The sequence below is a fragment of the Pezoporus wallicus genome, unplaced genomic scaffold (assembly GCF_028554395.1).
Source record: "Pezoporus wallicus isolate ANWC-B61680 ecotype Strahan unplaced genomic scaffold, APGP_CSIRO_Pwel_v1 scaffold_3294, whole genome shotgun sequence".
Lineage (NCBI taxonomy): Eukaryota > Metazoa > Chordata > Aves > Psittaciformes > Psittacidae > Pezoporus > Pezoporus wallicus.
Window position 1 is genome coordinate 10,374,718 of NW_026635478.1, and position 17,969 is coordinate 10,392,686.

The window sequence follows — 17,969 nt, forward strand, 5'->3', positions numbered from 1 at the left end:
CTTGTGCAAAGCAGATGTCTCCTGGTCTTTAGTGCAGCTGAAAGCTCTTACACCTGTGGCAGCATATCTCCCTTTGGGTTTGAATTATGTAGCAGACATCCTGCCTTCTGCCTGAAAGTACCACGCTGTTCCAATTCCCCTCTTACCATACCTTCATTTCTAATCCACTTGCTGAATATGGCACCTATCAATATGCTTGACTCAATTGGCCAGATTTATCAGAGTGCATTCCTTGTTTGTGCATACAGATCAATACATATGGCAGTGTCCTAACAACACCAAGCTAATGCTTCTGAAATGATTTAATCATATCTGCCAACTTTATTTAAAAAAAAAAAATCTCTTGGTAGAGGCTCAGCAACTTCATTTCAAGGGGTGTCTGCTAGGAAAACCATTTAGGGGTTTTTTATTCTTCTTTCCTCTCACAGAAATTGGATAAAGAAAACCTGGCATCAGGAGCATGCTCCGGTTTTGATGGCATTGTGGCTGTCCCTTTGGCACTGTAGCACAAAAATGGCACGTGGTTTAAGGGTCTCAGTCTCCAATCTGGCTCTTCTCAGAAGACTGGATAAGGGCTGGTGGGTGAATCACGAGAGGGTTTGACCTGCTTTTCTGAAGAGAGGGTTTGCTTAAAGCCAGTGCCAGGAGAGACAGCAGGAGTGAAGCCAGCGGCTGAGCTTGAAAAGTGGGAGAAAGGAGCAGCTCTGCACCAGATGTCCCAGGGCCTGCAGGAGGCGGCCTTCAGGCAGGTTAAAACAGCCCCAAGAGCAAGAAGACTGTGCTCTCGGTTATGCCTGTCAAGGAAAAGGTACGTATAACGGCAGTAAAGCGTGAGTAATACCTGAGAGACCGATACTACAAGGGCTTAATGATGCTGCTGGCCTCCTTCCTCCTTCCTGCACTGCATGCAGGCAGCCCAAGCCTCTGGCATGTGCTTCCTCTGCATGAATGGACAAATGTCCTTCCTCCTCCACCTTGCCCAAGTTGAAGGACGTTATAATCTAATCACTAAGCGCCAGCCATGCCACACCCTTCTCCCTACCCACTTTTGATAAGTCAGGCTGAAACCAGTGCTGCGATTACACCTCTTTCATGGGAATAGTTTCTGCATAAGCTCTTTCCAGCACCAGCACCTTAGCGGCTATCACACAGACCTTTCCAGCAGCTGGTCTCAGCCTTGGTTGGCTGCTTGCTGGCTTATTTTGAAAAAGGGGTGAGGATGAAGCCACCTGTAATGTCATAGCAACCAGCTCCAGCAGCTCTCCTCTCCCATTTCAAACCAAAGCCACCTCTCTGGCTGACAGAGCAGGTAGGAAACTGCTCATCAAATCAAAACCAGGCTAAAAGTACTCGGAATCAGTTTACTCAAGTGATTTTTCAGCTGCGAAATTAGCTCACAGGTGATGCTGCTCTGCTCTGCTAGGTGCTTTGGAGGAGGGTTTGCATGGTGCTATGTTCTTTATGGTGGCTGGGGGTAGGTCATTTGCCTTCTGCATCCTGACTGAGCTCCCTGAGACCAAGCATACCGCAGATCTGCTTTACAAGCAGTGCATCCTTGGGTTATTCACCAGGTCACTCACATCAGTGCTGTAAGGCAAATCCAGACCAATCCAGTGGCCATTCAGGAACTAATAATAGAGTGGCCCAGAGGCATGTGGATCATCCAAGTTCTGCTGCTTAGGTACATCTCCATGTCCAGAGACCAAGACTTCACCATCCCTGCTGTAGCAGCCCCACGGGAGCTAAATCCTGGCTCAGGCAATCTTCTGGAGACATTTCCTGGCTTCTGATCCTCCTTCCCCACTTTGTTACCATCCCGCAGGGTATCTGCATACACCAGAGCTGTGCTCACCCTGCACTCACCCTGCCAGCTCCCAGGATGTGGCTGTTTGCCCTTGTATGCACGCAGCCCAGCTTCACAAACCCCACTGCGTCTTCCCCTGTGCTCAACATCTGCTTTCACCCAGGGATCAGATGAGGAACAGCATCCCTGGACTCAGCCATGGGCTGCTGAGGGTGCTGCTCTTGCAGCTGGGAAACACTGGGTAGGAAAGACCATCAGGAGGACCATCTAGTCCAAACCCTGGCTCCACAGAGGGTGAGTGAGTATTTACACCTTCAGTAGCAACTCTGACTTGTTAATCCAAATTCTACTCAGGGGGGCAGACAAGAATATCTTGAAATTTATTTGCTCTTCAAATTTAATTAAGACCTATTCTTAGAAATATTTTAATATCATTGGGGAAAGGGGTAGTTTCAGACTACTTAATTACAAGGAAAACACGTTTTTTGTTTAAAACAATGCAAACATTTCAAGGAAATGTCATAGGTACCCTGTTTTCTAACACATAAGTAACATACTCTACCATGGGAATTGTAAAAAAACAGGGCTGGAAGGCATCTGGAAAGAGCTTGTGTCCAACCCCTGCTCCAGGAAGGATTACCTTCCTAAACCATCACTTAACCTACCTCCCAAAATCTCTGGTGATCTTCCCATGCAGTTTACTCCACCCTGTAGTCAAAGTGCTTTTCTAAACGAGAGCCCTAATTTCTCTTCTTTATTCACGCTCATTAAGAACTTGTTAAGCCATCATTTGCCAGGAATAATTTAGGTAAAACTTCCTCCTGCCTGAGGGTAGGTATGAAACTTGCTTTGTAACATGGAAGCAGCTGATCTGCGGGTTTTAACTGAAATTTTGAGTTTCACATCTTTGGTTCACTCTTGTTAGCTTCCTAATCCTCTCCCTAATGGTGGGGAAAGCTCCCAGCCCTCCCCTGCTCCTCCTCTCCGAGGTTTACGAGCCCTTCAAGCCGTGAGGTCTCTGACCAGGGTCGATTTAATCAATCCCCTGCCAACCACCCACACGCATCGTGACTTGAGCTCCGCTTGATATATCGCAGCGTGACAAGAGGTAAAGCCGGGATGTAGAGCGTGGATCGGATTGACAGCTCCCGACCAGCCGTGGGTAGAGGAGAAACTCCCGGAGGTGGGGAGGAGAGAGCGAGGTAAAAAAAGAAACAAAAAATCCCTACAGCAGTCCGAAGCGGTACATTATGAATTAACTCCCAAACCACCTCCCTCAGGGCAGCAGTGGCCGTGCCCGGGGAGGGGCCGTTTCCCTTTGCCGTCGGGACGGGCAATGCCGCTCCCTCCGGGGCACGGGCCAGGCCCCGCGTCTCCGGTGAGTAACGGGTTCGGTTCCCCGACGGGACTGCCCTGGAAGGAGGTGGCCTGGGCTAGGCCGGAGGCGGGACCGGCGAGGGGAGGGCGGGAGCCGCTGCTGATGCTCGGTGCTGCGGGAGGGAGCCGCGGTGCTCTGCGGACGAGGAGCGGCGACCCCGGAGGTGAGCAGGGATGGGGGGACCGGGGGCAATCGCGGGGTAACGGGAAGGGCGGTGCAGCCCCGCGACGAAGAAGCGGGTCTCTGATTGCCCGTGAGCCGAGGCTGGGTGGCTTCGTCCTCCTCGCCGCTTAGGAAAAAGTGTGTTTTTCCACGGGGAACTTTTCCATGAACAGTCCACGGCGGTGGTGGGCAGCAGCCCTTACGTGCGGATTGGAGCCGACCTGCCCGCGGTCTTGTTCCAAAACTGCTCTGGTCGCCTCCTCGGGAGCAGCGTCTGGGAGGGCTGCCAGGCTGGAGACGAATGGAATGGAATGGACAGACTAGCAGCCGTGCTGCCCTCAACCCCCGGGCATCTCTGATCTGCTCCGTCCGGCTGCCGCGCGCGGTGGGAGCTCTGCAGACAGCAGTGACCGCGGTCCCGGCAGGCGGGGAGGTCTTCCCGGTGGTAATGAGGCATTCCAGCTGAAGCTTGTAAAGGGGAGCTTCTCTTGGATCCCTGCACAGCTCTGTGAGGGTTTCTGCTGCGCAGGCAGCGCTGTCGCGGCGTGCTGGCGAAGGTGCGGTTGAATGTAGCAGCCGCGGTGAAAGGGAGTTGCTTGTACAGTGCCAGTCCCTGAAAGTGCTCCATCCCACTTGAAAATGAGAGCATCCAACTTGAGAAGGGCTCAGTCAAATGCTGATGATGTGAGTCCGGGTGGGATGGCAGCAGCACAATAGAAGGAGAAAAGAGTTGGATGGGATGGAGAAATATGGAATTCCTCTCTGACAGCAGCGACGGGCTGGCTTGGGTGAGAGGGTGGAAAAACAGCAGAAGTGGTGGCAGAGGAGGATGCAGTCGGTCGGCATGTTCCCAGGCAGACGTGCCCTGAAAAACGTCAGAGTCTGGGTTAAGGTCTGAGGAAGAAAGACCGAGACTTGCAATAGAACTGTAGAAACTCTTCCTGTGGCAAGAAGGGGAAGAAACCCCCAACGGAAGAGGTGTAAGAAAATATGTAACTCTTACAGTAGTAAGTCTCACAGTAGTAGGACTACTAAAACTACAGCTGTGGAAAGGCGGTGAATTCAGAAACTTTGGCTAAGAGTGAACTATCCCAGTGAAAATAACATGTTGTTTACTAACATGCAAGAAGTTTCCCAGAATAGACTGGATATTGCTTAACCCTGAAGAAACCCTCTCTAGCTTCTGCTGAGCTCTGATGGGTTTGCACTATTTATTATTCATGGGGTTTGTTGCATGGAAGACAGAGATCTTAGGAAACTCTAATTCCTCTTTTTTGGTTCTTGTAGCAATTCAGCAGCATCTCAAGTCTCTGTAGGAGGGAGCACTGACTAGGGAGTCGTACATGAAAGCCATCCTCTTGTTCGTGCACTTGACAACACAGAAATGGCAGTCATCCTTGAGGGCCTGAGAGTGTAAAATGTTGGGTGAAGAGCAGTCTGTCTGCCATGAATTAGTTTTAGTGTGTAGTTCTGGTAGCCATGCCCCAAGTTCTCCTTCTCACAGGATTTCTACTGGCTCTCAAGGCACTGTCTTGTCTCCATCTGACAGTGGCTCTAATTAAGTTTTATCTTCTCAGAGGTATCTGGAGGCGAAGTCCAGTAGCTGCGGACTGTGAAGGCCTGTGTGCAATTTGGTGTTACCACACAACTAAGTTTCAGCAATATTAGAAGGATGCAGACCCCTGGCTGCCTGTTCTTGCATCAATCTCCCTGTGCCAGTGTTTGTGCCCGTCTCACCCTGCAGTGAAGCAAAACCAGTTCTGGGAGCTAAAGAAGTAAGAAAACCAAATTCTGCATCAGAATGGACTTCTTCATGCTTTAGCTTTCAGGGCCAGTCACAGCAGGGTCAGAGGAGCTTCAAGGAAAAGCCTGAGGAGGAAGCCCAGTGTTAGTTACCCAGTCAGTTACCCACTGCCCTGGTTTTGTTGCATCAGCAGCAGATGCTTCGGCTTGAGGTGCTTATGAGTAATTCTGCTTCCATCTTACTTTTGCTGCAGTTGTTTGGTCATTAGTATAGAGAGAAGCAACTGTGTGCCAGTCATAGTTACCATATAAAACCATGCCTATTCCATACATAGAGGGGAGACCAGAGAAGAAGTGTATAGGGCTGGATAAGCCTCGTTAACAGCACTGTTGTGGCTCCATTATGTGATGGCAGGAGAGGCTGGGAGAGAGACCCCTGTTGTCTGTTCTGGCAGGCCCTCAGTAAATTAGCCTGGCTGTACTATCATTTAGCTCCCTAAGAGCTGCAATTTCCATGCCATTAAAAGCTTGGACTCTGTCATCTGGCTTTGAGATCCCTTTCTCTGCTCTCATCTGGGGTTCGTTTTTTCTCACAGGCACTCCTGATCAAAGCAAACACTCAAACTCCTTATGTTGCTGGGCTGTTCAGATTCCATAACAGATTCACAAAGTTTATTTTGTGTAGTGCTTTCACTGGGAAACAGGTGATTCGTTACCAACTCCCTTCTTTGCTTGCAACTCACTTCTTCACTTGTCTCCTCTGGCTTTTACAATTACCTTAAACTTGGGCTGGGAACTCTGCTTAAATGAGGTCTGGTGGAACTTCAGATTATGGCATTGTGAACCAACTGCTCCCCTGCGAGCAAAGGATTAAGCATAAACATGTTAGTATTTAGATTTTTTTTCTATTAAAAAGGAAAATGTTTACATAGTGTTCACATTCTTTATTTTTGTATAACTGCACAAAATCTCCAGCAAGATATAGGGGTTAATATCTCCCAGTCTTTAATATGTTCAGCCTTGCAGTGGCTCTGTCAGATAGGAAAGCACTTCTTCCGTATTCACCGGAGGAAGGTTGTGTTAGAGACAGAAGAACAACCCCTGAGATTGTTGAAGGAATTTAGACATCAATTTCCTTATGGTTTCAAGTAGGAGGTGAGATTTATGTTTGGGTTTTAAGGGACCTGTTCCTTGGCCTGTAAGAAGGCTGTTCCAGATCATTAAAATAAATAGAAATGCCCTGAATCCATGTGTAGTCTACTGTTGGACCATCTTTCCTCTTCCAGTATGTCTCTGGATTTTAAAAACTGAAAGTGCAGTACAGATTAGAAGAAGGAAAAATCACTGTATATCAGTCTATTAGGCTTGAAGTATTTAATCATTAGTATGATCTGATATGCTGCATCTCTTCACTTGGATGCAACTGGGCATCCAGCAGCATTAACAACTGACTACCCTGTAGAAGAGGACAGCATCTTCAACACGTTTGCAAGATCCGCTATGAAGCCCTTGCATAAGCTTGTAGGCAGCAGTAATACTGGTGATTAATGGGATTTGCACACTTGCTGACCAGGTATAGTTCTGACTTCCATATTCCCACAGTCTCCTCGTATGTGCACATCATTTCAAAAAGCTGCTCCTTTTCTAGCCACGTGCCAGTGTTTTATGGAGTGGTGAGGGTTAAAATATTGTTTAGACTTAAATTTCATACATAGCTTTCAGTCCTATTATACTATGAGTGTGCATGGCTTTCTACAAATACAGTAATGGGAAACTACTATTTGAAAGCTGCTGGTGGCAAAGGGCTATATCAGTTTGCTAGCTGATCTACTGCTAGCATCTGTCGCTTTTGTTTGTTTCTATTTTCCAGCCAAATCCTGCCTTCTATTTACTTTAAGTATTGATGAGGGGGTTATGTGGTCTGTATCTTGAATGCTAAAGGCTGTGAGGTACAAAACGTGCTCCTTTCAGTTAAAGAAGACCTAAACACTAAGCTCTACAAAAAAAAGCACTGGGAAACTTTTCTTGAAAGGGTGCTGAATAAGATGGCCCTGTAGTATTCTGGGTAAAAAGAAAGAGATCGGTCTGACTATGCACTCTAGCTGGGTTCCTGATGTTGCCAGGCTTTCCATACCCAGGTCTGTCCATAAATGCTCCTCCTCTCCTTTGTGCCACACAGTGACCCTGGCATCTTTCCTTGCTCCACTGCACTCATCGCATTGCCTTGTTCTTCCACTGGGATGTGATGCACCCTTTGGAAAGGCCACCATGTTTCCTCGTTAGGCTACGATCATGGAACATGTTGCCCAAGGGAGCTGTGAATGCTCCACACCTGGCAGTGTTCACAGCCAAGTTGGACAGAGCATTGGGTACATGGTTTAGTGTGAGGTGTCCCTGCCCATGAGATTGGAAGTAGATGATCTTAAGTTCCTTTCCAACCCTAACTATTCTATGATTCTATGAATGGCTTCATACAGACTGACCTGCATCTGCTTCCATATAATCTGTATCATGGGAGGAGAACCAAAAAGCATGGGATCAAACATGAGTCCTTTGTCCACCACTCTGCTGTATGCTGTCTTATTCCAAGTATTTCTAAAAACCAGCCTTGACCATAACTCTCCACAGCACAGCACACAGTAACAATTCAGAACATCACTTCCTACTTACTTTTCTTGGCAAATGTGGAAATGTGAAAGAGCAAAGGGATAGAAGTGGAGGGACAGTGCAGAGCAGTGTTGTGTATGGTCTTTGCACTGAGAGATGATGCACACTTTGCTTTGACAATTTGTGTAGTGTGTAGCTCTGTTTTTTTCCTACTTTGTTCCTGGTGAAAGCTTTGTAAGCTTCTGTTTTCCACTGTGCTGGAAAGGAAGGAGATTCATACCTGTAGCTGCCCTGAAACAGTAACTGGCAGCTGGGATTTATGTAAACTTTTCAGCAGCCATTTTTGGGTTTTTTGGTTATACTTAAGGGTGCCTTAACACCAAATGTATTTGATGGGAATAACCCACTGGTTATTCTAAATTCCCTTAGCTCTAGATTCATAGAATCATAAATCATAGAATCGTTAGGGTTGGAAAGGACCTTAAGATCATCAAGTTCCAACCCCCCTGCCATGAGCAGGGACACCTTACGCTAAATCATATCACTCAAGGCCTTGTCCAGCCTGGTCTTGAACACTGCCAGGGATGGAGCATTCACAACCTCCCTGGGCAACCCATTCCAGTGCCTCACCACCCTAACAGGAAAGAATTTCCGTCTTATATCCAACCTAAACTTCCCCTGTTTAAGTTTTAACCCGTTACCCCTTGTCCTGTCACTACAGTCTCTAATGAAGAGTCCCTCTCCAGCATCCCTATAGGCCCCCTTCAGATACAAACTTAATATATTTAATTTGGTACACCAAATGTTATTTAAAACTCTACCTTGACAGTTCTCCTTTGATATTAGTTTGAGACTTTAAAGATTGCATGTATTTTCTTGTGACTTTTGTTTCCAGTGCTTTTAGAGGAAAAGCTATAGGTGCATCCTCCCAAAAAAAACTTGTCATGTCTTTCTGAGATAAACAAAAGCAAGGGCTAAAATGTGTCAGCAGAGAAGAATGGAATTATGGCTTTGACCTTCTTCATGAAGCAGCAGTAGAAAGACTCTGAATCTTTTCTAATGCTAATTTGGGAGAACTTGGTATCAGGGAGCATATTTAACAAAGCATTTAAGACCAGCACTTAACCTGGCCTGTGTAGAAATGCTCTAAACTTCTGCTATACCACCTTCAATGAACTGCAGCCCAATCTGCTGTATGCAACCTCTTCAATGGCATGCTTTGTGCCTTGCTGAGCCAACAGCATATTGCTTCAGCCATGGTTAACTAACCATTGGGGCTGAATTAGGAGGTGGTATCTGTCAGCATGGGAAGGTCACTTTCTGGGATGGATGTTGTGATTGGTGCTGGGGTGTGACACACTGTCCTGCACAGAAAGTACTATACTAAAGGTACTTGAAAATAACAAGTTTATTCCATGGTGTGTGCACCACAGTAAATTAACTCGACAGATCTGGCCCCTGCCCTGTGGGACTGTGCAGTCTGGATTCCATGAGGGAGGACCTAGCTCTTGACTCTTCATTGCTGTCATACCTGTTTGTTGCTAAATCATCTCTGTGTTGTCCCAGCAAAGTCTTGAAGTGCCCCTTTCTGACAGGGCCAGGAAACTCTTTGCTCAGAGCTCATTCGTGTTTGTTTTACTTTTTAGACCCAAAGCATCTCTAAAGTAAAAACATGAGTGCATTTTAAACAAACGCAGCTGCATGTTTGCATTGGTGTGGCAGTCATTTCTGTGGTTGCAGTCATTCCTCTTGCTCTGTCTCAGCAATCAAAATCACTACATGGGACTTCAGTGGCGTATTACCATCAGCTATCTTGTAGATTCAGGTAAGACGTGATAGGAAGATGACATAATAGGAGACATGATAGAAGAAATGGAGCTTTTGCTCTAGCTCTGGAGGTGCTTTCACTGCCCTGGAGGAGCCTATGGTTTCCCTGGTGATTTTGCTGTTGCTGCTGAAAAAACAGCTGTTGTAACATGTTGCACTTATTTACTGCCTGAGATATCTCTTGTTCAGTTGCTGAGTATCTTTAAAAGAAATCAAACTCGGATGTTATTTCCTCACTGTTCATCGGAGAGAAGTGCTGAGGGAGCTCTAGTGCTCTCTTAACTACTCAGCCTCAGGTTTGTGCTTCAATTGAGCTGCTCTGTGTAAACTAAACCGCCAGAAAAGCTTCGCATTTCTCTTGTAGGTGAAATTTTCTGCCTCGGATTCTTGGAGGAATCCCCGTTTCATTGGGAACTTTTCCTTAGGTTGGCTTAGCTGCAACACAAAGCCTTGCTTTCTGAAGGATGTACGGGTAGGTGGCAGTGCTGGTGGCAGGCTTGTCCTTACCTTCCTTCTTAACGGGTAGAGCCCTTTCATGTGCTAAGCAGATGTTTAGTGTAAGCTGTCGACAGGCTTGAGCAAGTTATAAAATAAGTTCTCTGGAAGGTGAAGCCATCAGTGCATTGTTTGGGAGCCCTTTCCACTGCAAGTAGGTAAATGGTGACATGACACAGTAACTCATTTTCTTTCTTTGTTTAAGCAATTTCTAAATCATTGTTCAGGGAACTTTTGGAAGCAGATGTTACCACACAGGGAAATAAATACATGAGTCATTCAGGAAGTCAGTAACCTTGCCCACTACAGTGTTCTATAACCAGTTTTGTTTGTGCTATGTAGTGAAGGACTGTTCACCAGTTGGTAATCCGACATTCAAATCAAGATTTCATCCTTACAGGAAAAAAAAACAACAATTTAGGGACTTCTCTGTATTTAAACATTGCAAGGTACCCTGTATTAGCCGTAGCTGGCAGGGTGTGGGCAGCAAGAAGTTGCAGGGGTAACCTGTGTGGATAGGGGCCCTGTGCAAGTTCCAGCCAACTCCAAACCAGACAAAACCAGTCCATTGCATATCAAAACTGCAACTGGTCAGAGCAGCACACAGTGCTTCTGTTCAAATGTATTGAAGAAAGCTGTTAGGGACAGGAGTCACAGAAAGGAGACGTGGGAGGAGGCACATGAGGAGACACAGAAGGGCCCACGTAAGGACTAATAAGGGAGGACAAATGTGAGGATGAAAGAACGCAGACATGAGAAGTCATGAAAAAGTGACATGGGGGAGGAGGTGCAAAAGGACGTGTGAGGACAACAAAGGAAACACAAAAGCAAAGGAGACAGGAGGAGATGTGAGAGGAGATACAAGGGAACATGCAAAAGGAGATAGGAATCATGTCTGGAGCCATGATCCTGGGACAGGGACACCCTGAGGGACTGTGACCCATGGAGAACATGTGCCAAGGCAGGCACACATGGAGGAGCTGCAGGTTGTGGGTGAACTATGCTGGAGCAGAGGAGCAGTAAGAAGCAAGGAGCAGTGGGGGAAATGCGAGATGCAAGAAGCAGCCAAAAGAAATTGTCATGCAGTGCCCCATAGCCTCCTGTGCCTGTTACCTCACTGAAGGAACTGGGACAGACTGAGTGTAACCCACAGTGAAAACAAAGGGAAGTTGAAACAGGATAGAGGTGAGGAGAGGTGTTGTGCTGAAGATGAATCTGTGGAGAGAGGAGGAAAGGTGTTTCCCAAAGTGTTGTTTAGGTTGATGTGTTCCCATCCACTACCCCCCCCCCCCCCCCCCCCAGTATCTGAATTTGTAATTAAAAGTTTATGATAATTTGTAATAAATTAAATTAAGTTAAATTCTCCGAGTCAAGAATGTTTTGCCTATTGCAGTCTATTCAATATGCTGGGGTGTAATGTTTAGCAGTGGCATGGCCAAACCCCATGTTGATGTAATCTGTGCAAAGTTTCCCCTCTCTCTGTGTGAGACTGGTGTTGCCTCTGTATTGCTGTGTCAGGGCTTTGGCATTTTCCCAAACAGAGCTTTCTAGAGGAGGGCCAGCACCAGCCATTTGCAGGCATTCACAGGTGGTGATCTTTGAACAAGTTGGCAAAAGCCATACAACAGATGCAGTTTTATTTCCAAAGCATTATCTTCTGGCTGTGAAAGACTCATTGTGGGGCAGAGCTGGAGCAGACATCTGCCGTTGATGGAGGGGAGATGACAGGGTCTTGCTGCTTCTTGTAACTATAAGGAAAGAACATGCGTGTCACCCTCCTAGAGTCTCAAGGAAAGTAGAGGGTACGGAAAAGAATGGCAGCTCACTGATGTGGCTGTTCCCAGGCACACAGGTGCCTGGTGCTACCAGCTGGATGATGTGTCATTGTCTACCCTCCAACGAAGTCTCTCTGAAAGACTGCAGGTATGTTGAAGACTCACAGGATGATGAAGAAAAAAACTGAGAGAGAAAAAAATATCACTGGAGATTTTTCTTTTTTTTTTTTTTCATTTTCTTTTTTTTCCCAACTGAAGGATGATTAATTTGAAATGGAAAATTCTGTTCTGTTATTAAGCTGACCCACAGCTATCTGTAGCAGGCATAATGGAGTTCTCTCCTATATTCTGCACATTTTTGGTTTGTCTCACAAAACTTCTGGTTTCACTGTTGGATTGTATTGGTTTTATTTCTTTTAAATTATATAAACTTTTACCAAAAGGGCAACAGAGATTAAAGCAGAAAAGACACTAAAATGTTTTGCATCTTTTGGACTTTATTTTTTTTAATTATTTTATTTTCTTTAAAGAACATATTCCTTGTGAATCTTTACTGGTTTTGATTCATTAAGAGCCTGGCACCACTTTGACGATGGAGGCTTTGAGGGAGGCATCGGCACATTGATGACAGTGGCCTTCCATTAGGCTGTGCCTTGACACACCTTATTTCAGACTGTTAAAGGCTATTTCTGGGAAATAAACTCTTTATGGTTAAATCTATGTGTGGACTTCAGAGATCTAAATTTTAGGCCTGATCAGGACAGTCACACTAGGCTTGTAAAAGCAGAAATAGCACTGTGTATCCCAACTTAGCTGCCTGACAGGAGGGTACATATACAGGTGTCATCCTACACTTGGGTCTGGCACTGTGGGTGGAATAGTTGGGAAGAGAGAAGAATGTGTCTTTTGAAGATGATTGCTGTACTGAAGGCTCACCAGTCATAGTGTTCAGTTCTCTTTCACAAAGTGTGAAAGGGTTTTAAAGGGTGAAAGAAGAGAAAAAGACGTTTGGTGTTTGGTTTTGGTTTTGTTTTCCAGTGAAGAAAAGTGTTAAGTTCCCTAACCTAAAGTCTTGAATATAAAATTAATAGCAGGGTCAGGAATGGAGGTAGTGTGTAAAGGAACATAATGAACACTACCATGTTGTGGAGCTTTGTAGCAAATATGGGACACAGGGTGGTTATTGGGGAATAAATGGAAGGGAAACAAGTACCATTCTGTGATTATGGGCGATGAGACCTCTTGACAGGAACAGATGATAGCCCTGGGGTTTTATGTGACTTCTCAGTTTTGGGAAGGCTGGCTTCTCCTCTTGGGAAATGAAAAAACTCAGAAGCAGCTGTCCCACTCACTGTCTGGTGCCAGGTTCAGTAGTATGGCAGCAAACTGGAGGACAGAAGAGAATCTAAAATTACATTATCTGAGATTCTCTGTGTACAGGTCTGGTTTGAAAATAATGGACTGATGTGAAAATATAGACTAATGAAGATAAAATGGACCAACTGCTGCATTTCCTTACAAGTGGCAAATACAGTATGCACTCAGGGAACTAAGGGTCAGTCTTGGTTTGTGATAGACAAAGGAAGAGGTTTGACTGTGATTTATTTTTTTGAAGTAGAGTAATCTTTGCTAGAGGACAATGTATCATACCAGATCCAACAGCCCAAGAGAGGTGAGACTGCTGCTGCTCTGTGTCCAGACAGTAGCGAGGCTGAAGATGTATTCACCAGGCACACACACACACACAAAGCACATACATACACTGTATATGTATGTACCTATGCATGGCTGGCCGCACAGCTTGCAGGCAGACACTTGGAGCACCCACATGAACATAGGCAGCACTGACAGCCTCATCCTTCTCCCTTCTATGACTGGACAGGGTGGAAGTCCACAAGTGAGAATATACATAAGTGTTTCCCTCCAGCAGCTGGGTTTAGACCCCAGCTGTTCACACCCCAGTATGCACAAGTGTACACAGATTTGAAATCCCTCACCCAGGAAAGAGTCAGAAAGGAATTTAATAAGAAGACAAGACAGCCTGATCAGGCATAGGACATTACCAGATAAGCGTACTGACCAGCAAGCTATTTACCTGCATCTGGCCCTTGTAATCCGCTTACATCTCTATTTTCCCACTCTTGTTCCTTACAAAATCATTGAGTTAAGGTCTTGCTCAGCCTTTGGTTCCTAAATATAGTAATTCCTGTGTAATTCCAAACTGTTCTTCCCCTGCAGCCCATAATATGTCCCACCCCTAAGCTGTAACCCCCTTATTCCAAAGGGTGATCTAGAGAGCTGCTTCTGGTGATGGGTTTCATGCCTGGACAGCCCTGGGATGGGCTTAGACATGGTGCTGGTTCCTCTAGGGTCCTTAATGTGGGATCCTGCCTGCCATTTTGTGCTCCTCAAGGCTTAGGGCAGGTGGGACCTTGAGGGGCTGATGGGCCCTGTGATAGAGCTGGCAGGGTTTATTTGGGCTCCCCCTCCTGCCACTGTCCCTTTATGCATTTTGTGTGTGTGTAGATGAGCTTTGTCACATAACCTTTCAGCCTGAACATGCGCTGTTGTTTCTAACGGAGCCCTGTGGGCATGGTGGCAGCATGAAGAAGCCAGGATGCTTTTTTAAAGGTGACTTAGTTGAAGCACCCTTGCATGAAGGAGAGTTCAGCATGCGGCTCTGCCATAGCGCTGTCTCAAGGCTCGAGGTCTGTTGCCTTCCCTGTCAATATATTTTTCTTCTTTCCTCCCCTCCAGATCACGGCTGTCTTGGGAGAGCAGGCTCTGATGGGAGCAAGAATGCTCAGGATGCCCAGCTGCCTCCTAAAACTGACCAGGGTGGTGCTCAGCCACAAGCTCAGGGCTCTGTTTATCCTTGCCTTTAAGTTCATGTCCTTTGCCTCCATCATGTTGTACTGGAGAATGGCAGAGGACCCTAAGGGCAGAGGCCAGCTCTACAGCTTGCCTGTTGAAATCCACTGTGCTCACTCTGTGCCTTCTCCACACTCCATTGCTGGTGGGCCCCCTCCTTCCCCAGGGAATGTGTTTTTTGTGGAGACATCGGAGCGAACTGACCCAAGTTACCTGTTCATGTGCTCTGTGGAGTCAGCAGCGAGGACGCACCCTGGGACAAGGGTCGTGGTGCTCATGAAGGGCTTGGCAAACAGGAACGCCTCGTTACCCAAACACTGGGGCTTCTCGTTGCTGAGCTGCTTCCCCAATGTGGAAATCCAGCCCCTGGACTTGACAGAGCTTTTCTCTGGAACACCTCTGGCAAAGTGGTACTTGCAGGCTCAGCAGCGCTGGGAGCCTTATTTCTTACCTGTCCTGTCCGATGCCTGCAGAATTGCCATCATGTGGAAATTTGGTGGCATCTACCTGGACACAGACTTCATTGTGCTGAAGAACTTGAAGAACCTCACCAATGTGCTTGGTATCCAGTCCAAGTACGTACTGAATGGGGCCTTTCTGTCCTTTAAGCCCAAACACAAGTTCATGGAACTTTGCATGCAGGACTTTGTGGAGAACTACAACAGCTGGATCTGGGGACACCAGGGCCCACAGCTCCTAACACGTGTGTTTAAGAAGTGGTGCTCCATCAGGAGCCTTCGGAGTAGTACAAGCTGCAAAGGAGTGAGTGCTCTTCCCCGTGAGGCTTTTTATCCCATTCGGTGGCAGGACTGGAAGAAATACTTTGAAGTGGTCAGCTCCTCGGAGCTTCACCACCTCTTTAATAACACCTATGCAGTGCATGTATGGAACAAGAAGAGCCAAGGGACAAGATTAGAGATCACATCCCAGGCTTTGCTGGCTCAACTGCATTCTCACTTCTGCCCTGCCACCTACGATATCATGAAGAAGGACTCTGTACGGCAGTGACTCAGTGGTCAGCTAAGAGATGTTGCCTGAGAGCTCACAACTCTCCCCAGCTGTTCCATCACAAATGAACTTTCTTTTGAACTGAGGAGGTGAGAGTTGAGGATAAAAGCCATTTGTGGGGTGTAGGTAGAGCCTGAAGCTTCAGCCAGTGTCTATGCAGCTCTTTGTCTTGACTATAACTGCCTACCAGTAACATTTGTTTCTCTGAAGGACTTTTCTTCTCCTTTGGTCAGGCAAAGAAATCTCAGGAGAAGAGCAAGTACCGGTCCACTTGTGACAGCCTACATCAGCCTTTCAGAGGAATAAGGCCCCTTTCTGTGGCTGTAAACCTGCAAGAGGCCCTTGTAGAAATGCGTATCTCATTGACTGATTCATAGGATTTCTAAAGCGCAGTCCTCAGAGCAATGGAAGTGCAGAAGAGCAAAGAACAGGAATGAGGAGCAAGTTAAGGATGTGCTAGAGAAGGTGCCCTGAGAAAAATGTAGAAGAAAACAGACAAGAAAGAGCTAAGGCAGCTTCTTTTTCTTTTCTTTCCTTTCTCTTCTGAAGTTTTTGGTGGAGGAGACTTTCTCATGTCTGGTTTGAGCAGGCAGCAGGATGCTGCAATCTCTGTTTAATGTCCTAGGTCTAAAGATGTAAAAACCTGGCGCAACTCAGAACATGAGGATCTCAGTCCAGCTCGTTGTTTAGAAGGAGCTTTTGTGAAGCAATGACTGATTTTATAGTAGTGGCAAATTAACACCCTGTGATGAACAGGAAAGCTCACCTAAATCACGCCTTAAATTGTACCTGACACAGGAAAAGCTGAACTGTCTTTTACACTGAGTTTGTCTTTGTGACCAGATGTCTGTAACTGCATCTAAGAAGCACCAGATCTTTCAGCACTTGGATGGATCCTGAAAGAAATGCATTATGTTTCCAAATATTTCCAAGGTTACAGAGAGGACAGATAGGAAACCTGTACTGTCTGAATTCGTTTATGAGTCATTTATGGTGAACATCTTCAAGTAGCCTGCAGTACTCCTGCAATTCACTGTCTAGGAGTACAATTCTCTTCTAGAAGGTCTTGAGAAAGACAGTGGGAAGTTTTACTCTTCTCCCTGAGCATCTTCCTGAATTGTAGTGGAGAAAATTAACATATCTTTCACAAGATGCTGTTGTGCCTTTGAGGGTTCCCACCACAGAGGCAAGCTTGGACAAACTGTGGGAGAAATCTGCCCCTTTATGGCCAAAAGGATTTACCGATGCTCTTACTGTTCTTGTCAGAAAATAGTGGGGAAAGAGCAGTGAGAAACAAGAATATGACCAAGACCATCAGCATCGTTACATCTGGACCCCCCCACACTCTAAAGGGGATTGGTAAAGCACATGAGCTTGACACTATGATAGGCTTAATGCAGATGGGCAAAGCATTGGCCATTTCCTCTTGTACTGTAAAATACTTTCTGCCTCCAGTGTGTCTCCTATTCTTAAGCTTTGGAACAGCAGTGGGGTGGTCCAATGGCCCCTTTGATGAACGTAAGTCAGTCAGATCGTCAATGTCAGCTGGCCTCAAAGTGAGAGCTCTTTCACATGGTATTTCCTGCAAACCCTCTGAGTGTGACTCAGATGATTTCTAGGGCTGCAGTTGTCTGAGGCCTCTTCTGTTTCCCAGGTTAACCAAAAGCAATGTGAGGTTTGCTCAGTTCAGCCAAAGCAGTGGTCAGAAACGTAAAAGATTGTGCATGCAACATTTCTCTGTTTTTTTCTCAGGTTTGTCTCTTCTTTGATGAGACTTTTTTATAAAAATGAGAGAGACAAATTGCCCATAATTTTTACGAAACAACTCCCTGCCCCTCAAGGAACATGGCCATGGGAGCTTAAGGAGGATGTGCACTACTTGTCAAATGCTGAGCTGTCTGGTGTCGATCGGAGGCTACTGCTGCTTTGATTGAATGCCTGCCTGTGAGCCTGGCAGGGCATGAGGCCTGTGCACATGTAGCCACTCTGGAGTGAGGGAGGTGCTGTAAACACCCCTCCAGTGGCTGGCATCACGCGTGTGTGTGTATATATATGTAGAGCTGCCCTTTCGTTCTGCCCAGTTTTATGGTATATCCTGGAGCCACTTGAATGTCTGCAGCTCTCCCAGCACTGAGTATCTTTAAGAACAAGGACTTCGTGGGGAACCAGGAGATCTTATTGACTGTATAAGCATTCTTCAACACACTAAGTGGTATAAGTGGATGCTGTTTTCACTCTCTACTCCCCCTGTCACTACTCTGTGGGTGTTTTTTTCACTGCTTTCTTTAGAAGCAGTTGC

The 17,969-nt window shown here is 46.3% G+C and overlaps 2 protein-coding genes across 2 annotated transcripts in view; both read left to right on the plus strand.

Moving 5' to 3' along the window:
- Positions 1 to 2,889: 2,889 nt before the first annotated feature.
- LOC130609007 (lactosylceramide 4-alpha-galactosyltransferase-like) overlaps positions 2,890 to 17,969 on the plus strand; it is a 28,592-nt gene continuing 13,512 nt past the window's right edge. The window contains exon 1 of the mRNA XM_057427545.1: positions 2,890 to 2,912. The gene's annotated coding sequence lies outside the window, so the exon portion shown is untranslated. The remainder of the gene's footprint in view (positions 2,913 to 17,969) is intronic.
- Positions 14,474 to 17,695, plus strand: A4GALT (alpha 1,4-galactosyltransferase (P blood group)). Its single transcript, XM_057427522.1, has one exon. The coding sequence runs from the start codon at positions 14,579 to 14,581 to the stop codon at positions 15,668 to 15,670; it is 1,092 nt and encodes a 363-aa protein (XP_057283505.1). The 5' UTR covers positions 14,474 to 14,578; the 3' UTR covers positions 15,671 to 17,695.

Coding starts and splice junctions, on each gene's coding strand:
- A4GALT (XM_057427522.1), top strand. CDS start 14,579: ATGGGAGCAAGAATGCTCAGGATGCCCAGCTGCCTCCTAAAACTGACC.